Source organism: Caloenas nicobarica, chromosome 23, assembly GCF_036013445.1.
Source record: "Caloenas nicobarica isolate bCalNic1 chromosome 23, bCalNic1.hap1, whole genome shotgun sequence".
Lineage (NCBI taxonomy): Eukaryota > Metazoa > Chordata > Aves > Columbiformes > Columbidae > Caloenas > Caloenas nicobarica.
The window spans coordinates 3,315,036-3,336,077 of NC_088267.1; the positions used below are offsets into that span (position 1 = coordinate 3,315,036).

The window sequence follows — 21,042 nt, forward strand, 5'->3', positions numbered from 1 at the left end:
GGGCCCTGCGCTAAGGCCCCGCTTCTCCGCCAATCACGGCGCGTTCGAATCTCCCGCCTGCTAACCAACCGGCTTTGGCGTCCGGCGCCGGCCCGAGCGGGAGCCAATCAGCGAGGGAGTCATCCTGCCCCAGCCAATCAGCCTTCGCTTCTTGCCTCCCTCTCCTCAACCAATCAAAAGCAGTGGCACATATCCGCTGCCAGCCCCCGGGCTCTCTCCCAATCACAGCCAGCGTTGGCTCAGCTGGCCAATCAGTGCCGCCCTCTTCCCCGCCGCCCGTCAGGAGGTGGGATGGCGGCGGCGGTGAGGGGAGGGCGGAGGGTGTGCGCGTCACTTCCGTTGTCAGGTGGCTGGCGCCGCGGAGCGGAGCGGAGGCCGCGGGCGGGCGTGGGGCTGCGGGAGGCGGCGGCGGCCGCGCCGGCCCCGGGGCCATGGGTGAGCCGGGGCCTGGGGTCGGTCCCCGTCCCGCCGGGTGAGGGTGGTGGGCGGCGGGGGGGGGCCGGGCCGGCGGAGCTCGCCCGCTGCCGGCCGCTCGGGGGGGCCCGGCCGGCGCTCCCGGCCCCGCGCCGCTCCCCGCGTCTGTTCCATGGTCTCGGGGCGCCGTGAGGCCTCGGGCGTGTCAGCGCGGAGCTGCTGCCCGCTCCGGGGAGCGTTTCCCGGGGGTTCCGGCCGCTGCGCCGGCGCGCAGGCCGCTCGGAGCGCGGCGGGATCGGGTGTCGTGTCGGGTCACAGGTACCGCCGAGGAAAAGTCCTTCGCGTTCCTGGTCCCTGCGCGGCGCCGCCGGGTTGGCGTTTGTTGACAGCGCAGCGGGGTTTGCAGCGTGCTGGCGGGGCCGGGGCTGGCTGGGGAGCAAACTGCTCGTGTTGGCTGCTGATTTCGCTTTCAGTCCGGGCAGGGATTTCTTAATTTAGTAGTTTCGGAGCTCTGCTCTGAGGAGGAGTCCCGTGTGGCTCAGCGGTGAGTCGCCAAAGGTTGTTCCTCCGAGTGGGGATGAGTAAGACCGTGAAGTGTTACCGTGGAGCTGCTGCAGAGACCTGCCCCGTCCTCCCCTGTGAGATCACCTGGAGAGGAGCAGGAGGCGGCAGGTCCTGTGGAGCCCCCGGGCTGTCCCCTGCTGCCGTGGGAGCCCCCGGGCTGTCCCCTGCTGCCGTGGCCGGCAGCGCTCAGGGTGCAGGATGTGTTTCACCAGCGCTGGAGTGTTTGTGCTGCATCCTTCCGTTGTTTCTCTCTGGCATCCGCGCATCATGATGGTTTGGTCACATAATCGTATTACTTAAGAGCACCCTCGTGTTCAGCTGCTTTTTATCCTCAGGATGTTACAGAATCATCTCCTTCTGAAACCACACAGAGGGAAGCCTTGTAGGCGCTGAGCTGCTCTTTGATTAAGGACAACCCTATTGATTTTGCTGGAACTGCCCACTGTGCTCAGCTCAAGGAAGGGACGTGCTCTGTGTCTGCAGAGCCTCGCGCTGCTCTGGGCTCCTGCAGCTGTGCCTGGAGCTCCCAGCTGAGAGCTCTTGCTAAACCAGAGGAGGTTCTGTGCCTGTTGAAATGGTCTTTTTTTTTGTTAGCCAAGTACACGTTTGTGAGCTTACGGTAACCGTCAGTGTGCTGTCATGCGACAAATGATAGTAACATTAGCATGGCAGTACATTTAGATAACTTAAATATATTTCTTTCTACTTAGTTAGGGCTAGATAAGTAGATTGTCATTTAAAACCAGCTGCCACACCTCATTGTAAAGAAAGTGTCAGCACATGTGAGTCATGCGATAATCTTTGCGCACATGAGGAAAGTCCTGCTGCGGTGGATTTATGGGATATTAAGTGTATGTAGTAACGTAAGCTATAAATGAAAAACAGCATCACGTAATACAATACACATCTCGCCCAGTGGTGATTTTAAAGGTACCGACTGCTTGACTTGCCGGGAGGGGTGCGGGTCGGGTGCTCTCGCTGCGCTACGGTTGGGTTTCCCGGCTCCTCTGCCACACCGTGCCGGCTGCGGGTGCCCCACCGTGTGGATGTCGGGCTGCAGCTGGCGTTTTTCCTGCTGGATGTGGCCCGTGCTTCAGCATGAAAGAGTTAAGCTGGAGCTGGTGTTTGTGTAACCAAGCAGGGAACTCCCAGAGATGAGTCCTTGGCTATCTCATGCGCTGATGCATCACAAGGCTTTGAAGAAAGCCCAGCTTGTTGCTTCCTTGCACTGTAATTACGTTGCTGGAATCCTGTGCTTCAGAGTTTCCTCGGCTGTGTGTGGGGGGCGCCAGGAAGGAATTTGCTTTCCCTTGTGTATGACTTGGCCTGTGGACGCCTTTTTAGCCCCTGAGAGGTTGGAGATGGGCTACCGCTGGACGTGGCATGCGGGCAAGGTGTATGGGCGTCCCTTTTAGCGCTGTGGCCTCTCCTGGGTCAACTGTGCCTTGCTCACATACCCAGGATTAAACTAATTGTCAGGCTGGGCTGAGGAAGGAGGTTTTATCGGCAGTGGGTTCAGCAGGGGCTGCTGGAGCTGTTCGTGTCTCCTGGCTCGCTCGGGGGGTTCATACTTCACCAGGTGCCTCTTGTGCTGTGCCAGCGCCTCAGGATTCTTCCTTCTCCTTTGGTCAGAGAAACTGCGTCTGGTTTTGAGCAAACTTCTTGCTTAGGGAAGAAGATAGAGTGAGTCTCTGCACATTTCCAAGAAATCTCTGAGTCAGGGCTGCTCTGCGTTTCTGGAGAAGGTTTCCCTTCCCGGAAGGGCTCGCACAGCGGTACATGGGCTGTGCTGGTGGCTCTGAGTCATCTGATGAACTTGTTTGAAAATTATTTCTCCTCTGTTACAGAACAGTTAAACTTCCAAAGCCCTCGGTGAGGTGAATGCTCCTGTACGGTGAATCTCCTGAAGCACTTTGCGGAGGGAGGGGAGCCCACCAGGCTGCTTTGCTTGGGATCTGCCCGGCAAATGTTCCCTGTAGCCCACAGCCAGTGAGTCCTCCGCAGGCCTGGCTGCTCCCAGCTCCGCCGGTTCTCAGGGAGCCTTTTCCAATGGGAACCGAGTGCCGGTGACTCTGTTCTGAGCCGTCCCAGCCGGGTTTGCCCAGGGAAGGCGTGTGGCAATGCTCCGGGATTGCCGCTTCTTGCAGCAATACCAACCTCCTTGTTCCCATGTCGGGAAGCCAGACCATAACCAAGGTTTTACTCATTTAATATTAGTGTCCATGTAGGTTTTTAGGATGCATAACTCACAAGTACAGAGCAATACCACACTTCCCCGGGCGGCCGTGGGCCCGCTGCAGTGCCTCCTCTCTGCCGCAGAGGTTTCCAGCCCAGGGAGGAAGCCGATGGTGATTCACTTGTCCTGCCCGGCCCTGCCGCGTTTCCACCTGTGGTGTTTCCAGGTGGGAAGTGACAGCGGGTTTGGGGAGCTGGCAGCAGCTGGGCTCCCAGGGCAGGTGTCCTGGAACGGGTACGAGCTCCTGCAGAAGGAGTGTGTCCTCAGTAGCCCTGAACTTGAGCAGGTGCTGGTGAGCTCCATCACCTGCTGCTGCTCCCCAGTGCCAGCGCGTCCCTTCGCCCAGCTCACGGGGACCAGCCACATGCAGCACGGGGGTCGGACACCTTCAGGTTGCCAGTCATCGCCCTAGGAAGTGTCAGCACCCACTAATACATTTTGTCTCCTTGTCGTGAGATAAAACAACAGAAAGTGTCGCAGAGGTTATATCAGCTGCTCCAGTGTCTTAAACTAGTTCCTGTGGTGCTGAGTAATCCTGGTAACTCCCCAAAGGTGCTTTTTTTACCCTGCCCCAGCTATGAGCTGTGGCTGCTGGACTGCGGGACCTGCTTTGTTCTTTAATCTGAGATGAAAAAGGCAGTTTCCTCCTCTTGTTTTCCTTTGCTGTTTTGCTGGGCACTGGAACATCATGCAGTAATTTGGGAATTAGACATTTTCCTTAAGCTACGTAATTAAATGACGTTACATCTGGGTCTCCAAATTATTTGATTAATAATTCTATTAAAGTCATAGTTAGCACTGTAAGAAGCTTTAGACACTTCCCCAGTAAGATGTTTGATGTATTGCATGCATCGCTTAAAAATTGTTAAGTAATGGATATTTGTGCTAGACCTGTAACTTAATTATCCGCGTGAGAGAGACTGTGTTGCAGATGGTGGGACAGGGAGCGGGGGTGGTTTGATTCGGTTCACGCAGTTTGATATACATCAGTATCTAACAGTCCTGTCCTTCGCATGAAGCGTTTGAAAAGATAAATGGTTTTGTTCTGGTTCTTTGCAGAACGTTGGGTGCTCTCTCCAGACTGATCCTGCTGATGTTAAAATGATTGTTTTTTTCAGTCTTTAAGAAGTGGGAAGTCCCAGCTGTTTGTGGGGCCGCCCGTAGACGGAGACATCGCTGCAGGGGCTGGGAGGATGCTCTTCACCCTTACGAGGCTCACCAGCTCTCATGGAAATGTTGGAAATTCCCAGCTTAGGGCTACTTTAAATGCCAGCTGTGCTTCAGTGCAACAGTTCGTGTGTGGCACTGCACTTACTGCTTGTTCTTAGCGCCGTGCCTGGTGATGGCCGCTCATTCTGCGGGAGCCTTGCACAAGGGCATCCGTGCCCTTTTCACCAATTTCCTTGCTCTAATCGGGGTTACACAATGTGCAGAAAAGGGAACAGTCTTCCTGCTTTTCACAGCAGCTGCCCCCTGTGTTATTCCTTTTGCTCTGGGACCTTCCTTCCACCTGACTGTCCCTCATTCCAGGCTCAGAGCCACCCGACGTGCTCACGTGTAAACCCTGTGGGCACAGCTGGGATTTTTGGTGGGCTCTGCTGCCCTCGCGGTGCAGCCCCAGCAGCAGGAGCCGAGTATGGAACAGGGAGATTGGGTGGAAAGTGCTGTGGGTGGCACCCGATTGTCTTTAATAGCCGAGTACCCGTTCAGACTGGTGGTGTTGTTGCTCTCCCCCGTGGGCTGTGCTGGTGCTGTGATGCCTCGACCAGGGCAGGAGACTCTGTTGGGTTTGGGCAGCGTTGGGACCAGATGAGCTATTAAGCAGCACTGAATTTGAGTTAAATTAGTTGGATTATTTTTTTTAAGAGGCCAAATATGAATTGTAAAGAGGAATTAACTCGCAGTGGAGATTTGATGAGAATAAAACTCAATGTATTTGTCTTTGCCTTTTGCAGAAGTTGTTCTGTTCAAGTCCAAACTTTAAGCATTAACTCTAATTAAAAATTGCTTCTAGTGGTAAGGATTCTGTTGTGGCACTATTGCCAACTGGGTGTATTTAAGATCCTGTTAGAAACAGGCGAGCTGGTACCACGTGGTGGAGGCTGAAGTGGAGAATGTGTTTGTTTCTGCTCTGAAGGTCTGTCTCGCATCACAAACTGCCTTTTGAGATGGTTTACGCTTGTATTTGTCTTGCTGTGCAGGGCCTGTGACTCTTTGGGGACTGAACTTCAGGAGCCCTTTTATTCTCTCATGTGGTGTCAGGAGCTTCAGGCCTTTTCTAAGCCAAAATAAACACGGATGATTCACGCTGCAGAAGTTTTGGTGCATACCACGTTATCGTAATCAAGAATAATCCAGAACCACAGCATCAAGTGTATCTCATTTCGCATTACAGAGTCCTCGACCTTTCGACCATCCAGCCTTCTCCAGGGTGATGCCTCCTGTCTCCTGAGACGTTGGAAAACCTAGTTTGGAAGAAGAGTAAAGATACAGTTGATGCTGAACTACGTGAGTGCTCAGATTATGTTGTTTACGATAACGCCGTTTGCACCAGGGATTCCCAGCCAGCTCGGATTGCACAACGGTCATTATCTCCGAGTTTCTGTGCAGTGGGGTTTCTCCAGTGGAAATCTTACTCATACGTTTCCAGCAGGGATGATGGTGTTGCAAGGAATGGAGAATTTTGTAAGGCGCAATCAAATATTAGATCAGGGATGTGGAGTGAACAGAACAAGGAGCGTATGGGGCTCAGGCCTTGGTTCTGTTCCGCTGGCTGGGCCTGGTGACTCTTCTCCGCTGAGATCGGAACAGCCGCTGGAAGTCGGCAGTGCAGGGATGCAAAGTGTGCGAGACTTCTCTCGCCTTATCGCTCTCGCTATCTCTGATGGCGGTGACAGGTACTGCTGGATGGATTAACACAGTGAGATCACTCCGTGTCCACAGAGAGGGTGGGACTGCCAGAGGGTGAGCTTCATTCAAAGCCTGGTGATTTATCAGCCTCTTCTGTGGTGAAACACTGGCGCTTTTTTAAAAACAAATAAGTTCAACCCCAAAATATTTTCCCAGTCTGCTGTAGTAACCTCCTAGGGAAGACTAGCAGGGCTTGGTTTTGGCTTGCTCAGGGTGAGAAAGTAGATTTGTGCTTAGTTCCTCCTCTCTCCCGCCCCTTCGGAAAAATGTAAAAATGCCCTTGCTGGAAAGGGTGAAAGATATTGTTCATTTTTATGGTCAGTTAGTTCTGTGCATTCTTGGCTGTTTGAGGAACAGACTTGAGCCTTCTGAGCAACTCAGCCAGTTGTGGTGCCCCGTGAAGAACCACGGGAGTCCATAGGCTGAACCAGCAGCAGACACCTGTACAGAAGGATAACTTGGGCATTTTCTTTGAGTTTTTTGGAATATGTTGATTTGCAAACTTGTTTTTGCTGTAAAAGAAGCTTTCATTATTTTGACTTGTTCCCACTGTTTGTCTCAACTGTTCTAGGAAATGTTGCTTTGAATAATGAGGCTGATTTCTACCTTCAAAAATGCATTAAGCCTCCAGCCCACAACTGGTCTGTCAGTAATGAGCCGTAGATTTTTGGAGAAACACAAGTAGGCAGAGACACGAGTGCATCAGTGGGTGAAAGCCTTCTAGTACAAAGCAGGGGATAGTACAAGAAATTAACTCTGTCGCTCATCAAATGCGATCTTCTTTCTCTTTCAAGAGCCGAAGATGAAGCGGCGAGCATCAGACAGAGGAGCTGGGGAAACATCCGCTAAGGCAAAAGCTCTTTGTACTGGGATTTCTGGAACTAATGCCAAGAGAGCGGGCCCTTTTATCCTAGGTAAGCAGGGAGCATTTTCTTCTTCTTCAGATTTTGAGGTAGCTACTGATTGCAAAACTGAAAATAAAAGGCAGTATAAAACGAGGCAAAGCAGATGTGTAATTTAGCGTCTTACCTCAGAGTGCGACTCGCTTGATGTAGCAGAGCAGCAGCCCTCAAACCCAGGAGATCTGCAATACTAACAGAGCAGGCAGGCACAGCTTTTAGGATGAATAGGAGCCCTTGCTTTTACCTTTTGTTGTTGTTGTTGTTAACGACATTCTTAAACTTTATTAAAGAGCAGATTCATTCAGGGGTGTTTTTGGAACCTGATTGATTTAAACTGAAGAGTAGAGACTGTATGTTCACTTGAAATTTGGACTAATCTGTGTACCGGAGCGGTCCCTGCGGAGGTGACAGCTGGGTTCAGAGGTGTGGTGATAGCAGTTGCCACGGGTGTTGCTAGTAAATGTAAAAGCTCCTTGGTTCAGGCATGCAGAAATTTGAATTTCTGAAAACAGCTGTGCCTTGTGTGGGCTTTTGTTAAGTGTTTTTCCAGTGAACAAATGAAACATTGTCCAAAAAGGTTTCAGGGTTCAATACCATTTTTTTCTTTAGATCGTAATTTGTGGAAATGCACTTAGTCTCCTGAAAAAAAGGAACTTAGTTTAAACGAATGTAAACTGTGTGACACTTGCATACTGATGTAACACTGAATTAGTCATTGCTGCTTAAAGGAAAACAAGTCTGGTTTTGCTTTGTGCTGTTAGGTCCACGTTTAGGTAACTCCCCTGTGCCAAGTATTGTTCAGTGTTTGGCAAGAAAGGATGGGACAGATGACTTTTATCAGCTGAAGGTAAGCAAACTACCGGGCTTCCAGATCCTCAGGGCTCTTTGGTTCTCGGGACAGAGCACTCGCAGTGGCGTGTGGTGCAGCTGAACTGCTGCGCTGTCGGAAACGGCTGCTGGAACTTCCCCTCGGCGGGGGCAGTTCTGCCAGGCGTAGATCTGGTCTCAAGATTAGCCCTGAGACGAGCCCTCTGATCTGCTGCAGTGCCTGAAATGGGGGTGGATGCACGGAGAAAAATCACCTGGGATATTTGCACAAAGCCACTTGAGCTGCTGTTGTGTGTTACCGAGCTCATGCTGCGCGTTCTGTGCAGGTGTCGGCTCAGACAGGCTTGTGTTGCGTTTGCAAACATCAGAGCAGTTACATTAGCTCTTAAACACATGTGAAACCCTACCGTGAGAAAGCCTGGGGGGCACTTGGTTTTCTTCTGGGAACTGTAAAGGTCTTTTCCTTTTCCTGAAGATTCTCACCTTAGAAGAAAGGGGTGATAAAGGAATAGAGACCCAGGAGGAACGACAGGGCAAGATGCTGCTGCACACGGAGTATTCTCTCCTTTCCCTGCTCCACAACCAGGAGGGAGTGGTTCATCATCACGGGCTCTTCCAGGTACTGCTGGAAAATTAATTTGTGCCTATAGAGCACCCTTTAGAATGGAATTTGTGCTTTCCAGTCTCTGCTGTTTTATGGTGACTTGTAAGAGGGGACTAATTCCCAAGAAACTGTTTCAGCAAGTGAAACTAGTCAGTGTGCGCATCAGTGTCGCGTGTGAGTGAATTGTGCTGCCGTTAACACCTTCAGAGCTGTTCACAGGTGTGATGGGCTGATAGGAATTACTTGTTTGGATGTCAGTATTGTCTTTCTGGCTGGCTAAATTTTGTTGACAGACTTTTCACTTGAAGCCATCTGTACTATATCTTAAGTAAGCTAAATGTCCAGCTCTGCTATGTCCTGTTTAACGTTATGGAAGAGCTGGGTTCTGTCTCAAGGTGTCTGTGTGCGTGTGAACAGTATCAGTGCTGACATGCGCACATAGCCAAACAGCACAGACTTTCTCTGTCTGCTTTAAGTAGAGATCGAGTATTTTCTTTTTGAAATCTCAACTCGGGGCAAAGATCAAGCGCTATGATTGCATTTGCTTATTTTGAGATCACCACGTAGTTATTTATTCTCTAGTGCTCTGTATGTAAGTACATGTGCCCAGATAGCTTCCCTGAACTATTGCTCATTTGTTTGCCTCCCGGTAGGACCGAGCTTGTGAAATTATAGAAGATCTAGAAGCCAACAGAATGGTCAGAAAAATGAAGAAGCGCATTTGTCTTGTGTTAGACTGTCTCTGTGCTCATGATTTCAGTGACAAAACAGCAGATCTGATCAATCTGCAGCATTATGTCATTAAAGAGAAGAGACTGAGTGAGCGGGAGACGGTAGTGATATTTTATGATGTGGTACGAGTGGTAGAAGCATTACATAAGGTAAGATCTTTGTGATCCCTTTCAGTGCTGGAGGGCTCGGTTTTCCCACGTTAGCAGAACAGATGTTTTAGAACTGCCTTGTGCAGGCAGCGGCAAATTTACGGAGGATGTAATTCAGCTGTTTCCCCATGACGGTGTTCTGCGTAAGACCTCATGCCCAAGCCATACAAAAGTGTTCCCTCCCCTCAAGTTTTGCGTTGATAACGTGGCATTTGTTGACTGTGGAGAGGGGCCAGCTGGACGGAACGCGGGTCAGGTGAACCACAGCGTTCCCAGCCTCGGAAGGGGTTGGTGGAGAGCAGAGGCTAATCAAATGCAGGAAACTCTTCAGGCTCTTTCCTTTTGAAGCAAAATAAATCGCAAAGTAAGAACTGATTTCTGAGATCAGAACCTCAAGCTGCAAGTTTGAGATCAATGAGCTAGAAATTATTGTAACAAAAATAGATTCTGCTGAAGTTTGACTTCTTAGCCTCTGTGACACCCGTCCTTGGCAGAGCAGTGAAGTGTCTGTCTGTTGAGGGAACGCTCGTTGTATTGGTCCGGCCGAGCCTGGACACTTGAGTTTCAGGTCTCTTAGTTTCAGTCAAGTCTGTCTTTGTGTTCAAAGGAGCGAATTTGCTCGTTCTGTCCTTCTGCCCAGAATCAAAAATGAAGTGCACCAAGTACCCAGGATGCAGCGTGACCTGAACCCGTGATTGAGGTTATTTCTGAGAATGAAGATGACACAATTTCAAAAGATACTTAGTGCTTTTGTCCAAGAATCGAATTTATACTTTTATAACATATACGCTTTTTCTCATGTTATGCTATTATCTATTTTACAGAAAAATATTGTGCACAGAGACTTGAAACTAGGAAACATGGTGCTAAACAAAAGGTAAGTCTGCTGGAGAGCTGCTGTTCTGGCAGTTGTCTTCTGTTTCTTCCCTGAAGCAGATTTCTATTAGAAATACAATGGAAGGCAGCACTTGTTGAGAGTACTCTCATGTGAGAAGGGTGAGGGAAATGGAAGCAGGCTGCGCAAAAATACAAATCCAGTTCAAAGTTATATGAGTGAATCTCCAAAAGTTAGTTAAGCCCAACCTAGATAGTTCAGTCTTCCACCAAGCTTAATGACCCCATGTTAGCACTTCTTTTGGGATTCTCATGTCTGAAAATGACATTTTATAGTAATTCAGAAACCTGCAAGAGAAATGCTTTAAAAGAATTAAAACGTGGCGAGTAGTTCTGCTCACAGAATTCACTTTCCGCTGTGCCAAAGGAATTCCCAGCGCTGCAGTCTGTACTATAATCACAGCAGTGTTAAATCCTTGCCTGTTGCACTGCTGTGTTTTTACTAGCAGTAAAATATTTACTTATCTAAACAAAAGTTCTTCTGTCTGGTCTGTATTTGTGCTTGAAACAGCTTCCTTGTTCCCAGTAGCTGGTTTGGTGCAAGCCTCAGTTCACAAAGAACTGATGTCCACCATCTCCTGGATCTGTGCAGGGTTGGGGTCCAGCCCCCCGGCGCAGTGGGGCAGGAGCTCAGCGCAGTGAGGGGCGGTGGGTGGTCGCCGGCGCTCGGCTCGGGGCTCCCTGGAGTTTTTTAGTCATCTTGGGTTATGCAGTTACGTAGTTGGCACGCCAGTTCCAGTTCAGATGCTCTGCTGTGTCCTTCAGCGTTGCATTTCTGGCTAAATATTTTGCACTGACTGTAAGAATGAGCGGAATTCATTGTCTTTTCGCACTGTCTGGTTTTGTGTAAAACAAATAAAAAACTGGAAGGCTTTAGGTCTGCACGCTTCCAGAGTCTGTACGACACATGCAGGTTCACTCTGGTCGCAGCATGCTTTATTCTCCTCCTTAATACTGTTGGAAAACAAACATTTTACCTCCTGAGGTCGAACTTCTTGGTTCCCCCCCCCACATGCCCACAACAGCTAGAGCCTTTCAGGGCCACCTGTAAATTGTTTTAAGTCATTTCTATCGAGCTGCTTTAAGATAAATCTCTTCTGCTTGCCTCTTGATTCTCCTTCTTGCTAGGAAGAGGCAGACAAAGTTTGCTGCTTTAAAGGCTCCAGCCAGAGCTTCCCTTCTGTCCCCCACCAGCAGGAGGGGGAGGGATTTGAAGCTTTGGGAATGCACTTGCCAAAGTAATTTTTTGTATTATGTGCAATGTTTTTACTTTTTACTAGCTTACTAGCAAGACCATCAACTCTGAGGGAAAACTGTAGCCTCTACAGCAGTGAGTCATGTGAAAGGGTGAGTGAGGCGTAAGAATAGATCACCATGGAGAGGAGCAGCCAGTTGGGCTGATCAGAAATGTTTGTTCTGTTCCAGCCCTGCTCACAAGAGAGCCAGATCTCTTCTGTTGGCGGGGGAGTGGAGGTAGCTGCTTAGCACTGCAAGGTCCTCACCAGACATGGTACACCCTGGGCTGACAAAGATCCCTCTTTGTCCCCTGTGAGATGCGGCCGTTAAAAGCCTTGCAAGTTTTCCAGTTAGCCAGTGCAGAAGTTGGATGGTTACAGATTAGATCAAGTTTCAGTGACTAAATAAAACCGAGCAACCCTGAACGTTTTAGTGTCCTTTAGAACACTTAGTCTTTTAAATCTTTACCAAATCCTACAGATTGTTATTCAGCCAGGGAAGTCTCTTGACAGTTGAATCTAACACTTATTAAACACAAGTCTGTCTGTCTTAATAATCAACCCTCCATTGCCAACCCACACTTGGTTTTATTTCACTTGTCTGTTAGATTTGCTGGAAATACTTCTTGGTTATTTTGACTGACTGAATTCCCATTCTCATAGCTGTAAAATAATCCCTTATTCCTCCTGTACGAGTGTGGCAGGTGTGGAATCCCTGTCGGGATGGAGTTGATCTTACAGCTCCACTTGCCTTTGCCCAGCACTTCAAGCTTTCCTAAAAAGCCCCGTAGACACACACCTCTGTTTTGGTGCTGACTTCCTCTTTCTGTGCTGTGTGGTGCCTGTGGGATGGCCCGTGTTCACTGATGTGGTCTGATTCTCCCCAGGACTCATCGAATAACCATAACAAACTTCTGTCTGGGGAAGCACCTGGTGAGTGAAGACGACCTGCTGAAAGACCAGCGCGGGAGCCCTGCCTACATCAGCCCCGACGTGCTCAGCGGTAGGTGATCCCCTCCTGCCCTCGGGGACTTCACAGCCCCCTCACTTAACACTTGCCTCATTTATTTGCGCCTCTTGACATTAAATGAAAACCACCTAGTTCTGTTCCCATATGTAACTTACCTTCTGTGAGAGCCTCTTAATTAGGGTCCAATTATGAGACTTGGCCTGGTTTTTTTTTCCAACTGGGAAAGTATGGAGGAAACAAGTGAGTGTAACTTTTTTCTTAAGGCTACTCTCAACTTCAAAGCTAATTAAAAACTCCCTGCTTGTTCCTAAATAACTCTGACTGCAGACAAAATGTTCCGTTTCCCACGTCTGAATCTTGTTCCTGAGGCTTCACTTAAGCTGCAGGTAAATCCTGGGCCTAAGAGGCAACCAGTCCAAATCCCACCATAATGTCAGTTTATTTGAGGCCGTACACTTGGAGGAGCAATTGCTGCTGTTTGGTTCCAGAAGGGAAATGTTGACCCTCTGGGCCGACTGAGAAGAGTTACCGAAAAGTAACGGGATGGTCCCAGCAGGCCAGAGCAGCAGTCTGGGCTGTACCTTGTCTCCAGGAGAGGCCTTAAGCAGAAGTCTGGCAAAGAACAGCTTTTTCTAATGCTCTGCTACCTTTTAACTGTTTCCAGTGCATGGGGCTTTCAGAAACAGACGTGGTTTCTGTCCAGTTGCTTCGGGAGGTTTCTCTTCAATGAGCACTGTCTGCTACTGCACGAGCTGTTGTGCTGGCAGTAGCTGAGCAGGCAGTGGGCAAGGACCAGGACGTTGTTTTGGGAGTTTTTTGGTGGTTTTTTTTTTGCTCTCATCCAGGGGAGCTTGACTGGAGCGTTGAATGGTGCGTTTAGAGTTGGCACCGTGCATCTGAAGCATCTCTGTAAGTCTTTATAGACTGCAGTTTGTGTACATTAGCTCATGTTGCAGAGTGCTCCTGGTGAGCACAGATTAAATTCCCTGTGTATGGAGCTGAACTGCAGGACACGCAGTTCACCTCAGTGCTTCCTGCCTGCTGAGGGTCATCATCCGCAGGCCGAGCTAACGTTTGGACAGTGGGAACTGCCGAAAACCGCACAGCAGGTCACCGGCACCAACTTCTCTGGACAAGTCGTCAGTTCATTGGGCAGCACCACTTGCTGATGTGTGTATCATGTTTGCTTGTGCGAGGATAACATCTGGAATACTGATAACACCTGCTGAACATCTGAGTTATTGGTTTTGGTATCCCAAGCTATTGTATTTCAGAAATGCTCTCAAATGGAGCCAGTATTGAAAGTTCCAGACCGTCTGTGCTCCCCTCAGTGAGTTTGTTGTCAGGTTTGCAGGCAGCAGCGATAAATGCAGCTGAGCTCTTCTGTCGTGATGTGCCAGGCAGGTTTGAGGCTACTTCCCTCCTGGGCAGGACTGAGCCAGGAAGGGAGCAGAGGCAGGCGGGGAGGTGGAACATGTGTGTTTTTGCAGGCTTTTCCTGTTCTGCAGGATATCCTGAGGCCCCTGCAACCAGATGGATGATACAAGCCAACTGCTTTGCAGGAGCTTGGAGCAGCTGCAGCTCGAGTGGCTGCTGTGTGGTGAAGGCTGCATGGAGCTGCTCCTCTCCAGGACGCTGCTCTGTGCTGGACGTCAGCCCTGTCACCCTCCCTGCCAGCACAGCTCGGCCGCAGGCACCTGCCTTGCTTCTAAGGGCTCCCTTGTTGCTGGATTGACCAGCCTGTCAGCCGCACACCGCAGGGCACTGAACAGGCTGCGACTCCTCTGACAGCCGAGGCTGCTGGAGACCCTGCATGGAGCAGCCGTGGTCACAGCTCTGCATCCTGCGGCAACACCACCCGCAGCCACCTTTAGGTGCAGTCGCTGCAGCTCTGACGTCTCTGCGAACAGCCCTTCCCCGTGGGGCGTCTGCACACGATCTGTGCGCTTGAAAACGCTCTTCCAAAATGACTCAGTCTGCAGTTCCCCTCCAAGCATCGAGGGGAAAGTTACTTGAGGCCATTCCAGGCTTCACCACCACCCTCATACTCTGAGCATCCCTCTGTCTGTTTGCTGATGCTCCGGTGCAAGAGGAAGCTAAAACGCCTGAAGAATTAATCATTGTTTTAGGTCTCTAGAAGAGGCTGTCTTGTGCTAAGAGGTGGCTTACATTTTATGGCTGCTGAAATGTCACCGCAGGAAAAGCTGGAGGAGGAGGGAGAGGTGCCTTTTTTTTGAGCATATAAAGTGAAGAATGATTAGTACAAATAACAAATGCTGCAGCAGTGACTCACTGTGTGAGTCAGAGGAAATCGTTCCCCCAGCCCTATGCCGTGGTACAGCACTGGAGTTTAATTTTTTGACCCTTGTGTATGCCGCTGTTTGCTGACTTATCATGTGATTGAAGGGGCTTTAAAGCAGCGTCTCTATCAAGCAGATCCCAGGTCGTGCTGGAGCTGCAGCGAGGTGTTCTGCTTACGCGATGCTCTAGATTCCATCCCAGCCATTCAGCAGGGCTAGCCCTGCTCCGTAGGGGAAGGAAGGACAACTGTGCGGAGATGAACAATCTGCTTATCCGCAAAGGGTGCACCTTTGAAAGAGGTTCTTAGTGTCCTGCAATGAGAAGTCTTGAGTGGTTTTGATTAATGTTTAGAAAAAAAAGATCACCTGCAGAGGTTGCATCAGTGCCTTTATTGCTGGTGGGCTGTGGGGGTGAGCAGTGTCCTAAAGGCAGTTGCTTTTGTCTCCCTGCAGGACGGCCGTACCGCGGAAAGCCCAGTGACATGTGGGCGCTGGGCGTGGTGCTCTTCACCATGCTCTACGGCCAGTTCCCCTTCTACGACAGCATACCTCAGGAGCTCTTCCGCAAGATCAAGGCTGCCGAGTACACCATCCCTGAGTGAGTACAGCCCATCCTGGGAGCCTTTTCGTGCATGCATGGGCGGTGTTCTGGGTCTTACCGGAGTAGCCATAGCTGGAGGGGCTCAGTCCAAGCCCCCAAGGGTCGCGGCAGTAATGAGAACAGAGACAGCGTGCAGTAGACACCAAGGAAGCGGTAGCGGAGCTGGGACAAAGATGAGAAGGGCCCTGTGCTGCAGGGACAGGGGACCAGCCCTCAGTTAATCCTGGGCTCTCTGGGTCAGGGTGATGGTGGCTCCTCTGGCTCCTGACTGTGCTGCCAGCATGTCCTCCTGCTGCTGCCTCGGGCATCGCCTCACCACACGCTCTCTCTCCCAGGGATGGACGGGTCTCAGAAAACACTGTGTGCTTGATCCGAAAACTGCTGGTCCTGGACCCACAGCAGCGTCTGACGGCGTCGGAAGTGCTGGATTCTCTCAGCTCCATCATAGCCTCATGGTATGTGCAGGGGGGACAGGATGGGGCATCTCTGGCCGCAGGCTGTGTTGTTCCAGCTGCAGCCAGCAGCCTGCTGCCAAACAGGACACCAGAGGGTGATCTGTGAGAACTGCAAAAAAGTCTTTAAATCCTGTGTCTCGACTGTTGATGTCTGCCGATGGATGCAGCCAGAGGCGCCTGCACAAGTGCTTGTCGTTGTGACCAGGGTTGGAGTCTGTGGAGCAATAACATCACAAAACAGCGCTGGGGTACAGGAGGGTCTTTGTGCCCCCCTTCTGCTCCCCAGATTTGATTTTTGAAGAAAGGTGGCTGGTGAGGAGTATCTCACATGAACAAACAGATGCAGCCAAATGCAGACACTTCCTGCAAGCTTGTAATTAGTGCTGCATTATCCATTAGGTAAAACTGGGCTTGAGATCTCTAGAGGGGAAGAGCAGGAGGTGCCATCACAGGTGGGAACACTACACATGTGGGGTGGCGGATGCCTTTTGAGAGTAAATCTGACTCCAGGACTGGTGTGAACCAACTGGGATGAGATTTCAGTAGCAGACTCCAGCAGGAATGGAGCCTGGGGGTGTTTGCTTGGTGCGGCCCCTCTCTCGTCAGCCCCATGACCTTCTGTCTGTGCTGCACAGTGTGCCTGGGCAAACGTCTGCTGCTGCCTGTTGAGTCAGCAGCGAGCTCTGTGATTTTTGGAGCTGTGGCTGTTTTCTCTCCTACCTATGCAAGAGTTAAGAGTTCCACATCCTGTTTAAAAAAAAATTTTAAAAAAAAAAGGCAGCTTTGGGGATTTTAACATGATTTCATAGCAGGGCAATTGGATGTGGACCAGCATCCTTTCGCAGCAGCCACGGTGGTGTCCAGGCAGCGCTGTGCTGTGATCAGGTGTCCTGCTGGGTGGGTTGCCCTGGCCGGGGTGGGGGTGAGGGTGGGGAGCAGGGGCTGTGCTTCGTTCCTTTACACTCTGCTCTCCCCCAGGCAATCCATGTCCTCGCTGAGCGGCCCTTTGCAAGTGGTGCCGGACATTGACGACCAAGTGGCTAACCCTGAAAACCCTCAGGAGGTAGGTTTTCTTCCTTTCCATGGAATGGCTTTTCTGTGCCACTGTGCCAAGTCTGTAACGGAAAGCGATGGCAGCTCCTCGTGGCCCCGGGCAAGCCAAGGAGCCGTTCACTCCTCTGTGAGCAGCCAGGAGCTCCCATGTGCCGGGAGAGCAGGAGGAGGGAGCGGCGTTGGCTTGGACTCCCCGCTGAGCTCTGTGGTGGGAGCAAACATCCTGTTTTCTTGCCAGTGTTGGAAGTGGCGGCCAGTGACCTCACTGCCTGGGGACAGCCTTGGAGGAGCATCTGCTGCAACGCCGCAGCCCATGTTGCCGTCAGAAATCCCTCCGCTGGGCTGGGGGGTGTGAGATCTGGGGTCAAACAGCTGCAGCCCTGGAATATCTGGCAGGGTTGGGATGAGCCACATCAGGACAGAGCCACTGAGGTTTGCAGACCTCTGTTCCTGGTGGCACTGGTGGCTCACAGGGAGTCCTGCCTGTACGTCTGGCAGCAGGTTCAGTTCTCGTGTTACGCCTGCGATTATCCCGTGGTAGCTCAGGACCATCAGAGGGGAGTTGTGGGGCTCTTGCTGTGGCTCTGACGTGGTTCTCTGGCAGGTGAAGGTGACGGAGGAGTGTTCCCAGTACGAGTTCGAGAACTACATGAGGCAGCAGCTGCTCTTGGCTGAGGAGAAGAACACTTTGCATGAGGCCAAGAGCTTCCTACAGAAGCGGCAGTTTGGGAACATCCCCCCTGTGCGACGCCTGGGCCACGACGCGCAGCCCATGAACCCGCTGGACGCAGCCATCCTGGCCCAGAGGTACCTTCGGAAGTAGCTGCCCATGCACCCGAGAGCACAAGCACCGTCCTGCAGCCTGCCTTCACGTCGCCTACTACAGCCCAACAGCAATACCTGTGTCCCGTGGTGGAGAATAATGTAGCAATTCTTCTGAGCTCTGTCCGGGGACACGCACTCACACTTGCTCTGGAGGGAGAAGACTTTTGAAAAAGCTAGTTTTGGAAGCAGCAACCTCTTGGCATCTTCTGGAATCTGTTTTTTAAATCGAAGCCTAGATGACTAATCTGCTTTTAATCATGACTGTAATCTACCTCTCTTGTCTTTTTAACCATGCTGTTCTCTGGATCGAGCAAAGCCTGTGGGAAAGGAGAAGACTACCAGGGGTGAAGCTGGTTTGCTGGCACAGGAGTCGCGGCTGTGCCGTACGGAGTCGTCTGATTGCATTTGCTCCATATGGTTTGAATAAGCTTAGATTTATCAGGGTTTCTCGAAAGGAAGAATTTCCTGAAACCTCCCACTTCCCTTCGTCCGCATCAAATCTTTTTCTGTCCTTAACGTGCCACCTGGTTTGGCTGTGTTGTCCAACCTGTGGTGGCCTTGCGTGGGCTGCAGCGCGCCGAGGCCTTTGTGCGCGGCACAAACAGCCGCCCAGAGAGCCTGGCCACCACCTCGGGCAAGGGCTGTCCTTGTAGGCAGTCGCTGCGAAGATCGCATCTTGTCCACAGTTCAAAGATTTTGCAGGACTCGGCCCAGTGTGGCCTCTGACCTCTTTCCCACCTTTCACTGATTCTTTTAGTTTCATAAGGATATATGATTTAATCTTATTTTTTCAGTAGCTTATCTAAGGTGCAGTTAAAATTGCATTAATTCTGATTTTAGCCTTTTCACACTTCAGTTGTGGTACAGATATAATATATGATTTATAATGTGAAAAAGCTTCCCAAAATAATCTGCCTAGAATTAGGAAGGGGCTGGCTGAAGTCTCTACTGTATTTGTTCCCCAGCTTTTCTTGCCATCCCAACCTCGTGTGGCGCTGAGGCGGGAGAAGGATGTCCCGGTTTGTCACCCAATGCCACTGGCAGAGCGTTTGCCTGCGCTGAGAACAGGAACGATTGTTTCTGAGCCTCATTTTCTGAACTGGATGCCTGTCTTGCCAGATGAACTGTTCTCGCGCAGAGTGCCAGGGCCCCGCAGCAGCTCCAGCATCACCTGGACATGAGGAAATGTGAGCAGGGCTGGGAAAAGCTGCTGTAGCCTTGGCTTTTTGGGGTCAGCTCTGCACCCAGGGGCGGGCGGGCAGGAAGCGAGTAGCAGATCCATTTGTAGCATTTGCCATCTCTTGCCCCGGGCTGGGGATGGTTCCAGCCTGGGCCATGCTCCTGGAAACTTTGTGGGGATGCAGGGATTGACCTGAAACTCCTGGGCAGCGTTGGGCATTAGTCCTGCCTGCGAACTCCCCGTGGCCGTGGGCAGGGAATTGTGAACACTAATACAGACCAGAACAGTCGCACCCCCAGCCAGCTGAGCCAGTAGCCTGATCTTAGCCTTATTTATTTGGAAGACGGTAGGTCTGTCCTGTGTGCCCATTGCCCCCCATGCCACCAGAGCAGCCCTGAGCACCATTTCCATCTGCTTTTCTCCTGTCTTGCTCCCACCTCTTTATTGTGTGGGGGTTGGTTTGTTTGTTTGTTTTCCCAAAGTTAAAGCAATATTCTGGGGACTCTGCAAGGCTGTATCATACCCACTATTCCTGCACACCACTCATCGCCAGTAACTCACACTTGTATTAAAGCGAACTGGAAGGGGGCTGGTGTGGGGACGGCAGAAGCGGCTGGGGGGTGCAGGTGGAGGGGCCGTGCGGTGGGAAGGAGCCTGTTGTAAGAAAAGAAAAAAAAGAAAAAAAAGAGGAAAAAAATTTGTATAAAGACATTATTTTTGTACTACATCAAAACTACTCCTGCATGTTAGCAATAAAACTTCATACCGAGATCCTGCGGGAGTGGTGGGGGGAGTGTGGGGATGGGGGACTCTGGAGGCTGCTGTGCTGTGGGTGCTGTCCCAAAAACAGGTTCTGTCACCCGCTGTGCAAAAAAAAAGCCAAATGGTAGCACACAGAGATGAGATATTGTTTATCACAGAGGCATGCAAGCCTGGATGCGGGAACAAAGCCAGCACGCCAGCAAGAAAAGGAATAGCCATTCTATAGAAAACCTGATCATCTTTTCTCAACTCTTTTAGTGACTGCAACCCAACAGTTGATCACACATTGCAAGATAACATACAGGCATACAAATATCATGATTGCTAATTATGATCAATTTATGAATCTACTTGTGTAAATCAGGAATCCAGAACATCAATCATGTCCAACTCCTTGAAATCTGTCAGAGGTTTTGTTTTTCTGTATGTCATGTAAGACTGTAGTAGGTTTCCAAATCTCCTCTAACTCAGTCATGATTCTTTTAGAGTGATCAACATTCAAATGAAGTGATTTCCCAAAAGTGGTCCAAGATATATTCATAGGAAGGGGTATTCCTAATACAGGAATCCCTTTATTTGGATTTTCCGGGCAATGTGTGCACACCCAGCAATGAGTCTGGTTCCCTACCTGCATGGTCTTCTGAACCATCGTAAAATGTACATTTTGGGTCCTTTGATTTTTCCTGATTTAACTTACTGCACCATATAACAGGCCAAAGACTTTTGTAACTGTAATACATGTTTAAACAGATAGCTACAGAGAAAACAGGCTAATATTAATGCTATAGTCAATATTAACAAACCTCCTTGAACACAATCAAATTTTGTATAAGAATCTAGTTCAGTCCAGGTGCAGTTCATTAAGTTTTAGTGTTAAAGGAGTGATTTTTCTGTCTCTGGACTTTAGTGCAGTGAATCCAGGAATTGACTCCCTGAAGTTCTGCAGCTGTGTTGGTTACCAGCAATACCCGTCTCACCCTCAGGACAGCAGAAATGGGCTCTTATTATTTCTGCTGTAAAATGTGGGCCTTGATCTGACAAGATCCTGCCTGGAACCCCAAACCTTGGTATAATTTCATTCTGTAATTTCTTTGCTACTTCCCTGGCTTTGTTGGTCTGGCGTGGGAAAGCTTCAGGCCATCCAGAAAAAGCATCTACTAATATAACAAGATACTTATAATTATTACACTTTGGTAATTCAGAAAAATGAATTTACCAATATTCTCCTGGAAAATTCCTTTTTTTACCTCTCCAGGTGGAGGCTTTAACCCTATCTCAGGATTACTTTTACAACATATCGCACGTTGTTTCACTATTTGATTAGCACAACTTTGCATTTCAGGCCCAAGTGCGCATCTTTGCACAAAACCCACTTGCCAGCAAACGTGAAATCAGGGCACACTGGCCCCTTTGCCGTTTCAGCAGCTT

At 50.2% G+C, this 21,042-nt stretch overlaps 1 protein-coding gene across 2 annotated transcripts; it reads left to right on the plus strand.

Annotated features, from left to right (window-relative positions):
* The first annotated feature begins 346 nt into the window (after positions 1-346).
* Positions 347-19,491, plus strand: STK40 (serine/threonine kinase 40). 2 transcript variants are annotated; one of them, XM_065650397.1, is made up of 12 exons: positions 347-435; positions 5,610-5,722; positions 6,919-7,038; positions 7,788-7,873; positions 8,330-8,473; positions 9,112-9,339; positions 10,164-10,216; positions 12,356-12,471; positions 15,192-15,336; positions 15,675-15,794; positions 16,773-16,857; positions 17,452-19,491. In XM_065650397.1, exons 3-12 carry the CDS (start codon positions 6,927-6,929, stop codon positions 17,668-17,670), a joined length of 1,308 nt encoding a protein of 435 aa, XP_065506469.1. In that variant the 5' UTR covers positions 347-435; positions 5,610-5,722; positions 6,919-6,926; the 3' UTR covers positions 17,671-19,491. The 2 variants fall into 2 exon arrangements, with proteins under 2 accessions (XP_065506469.1, XP_065506468.1); XM_065650396.1 differs by lacking the exon at positions 5,610-5,722 and having other exon boundaries at positions 353-435.
* Positions 19,492-21,042: the final 1,551 nt, after the last annotated feature.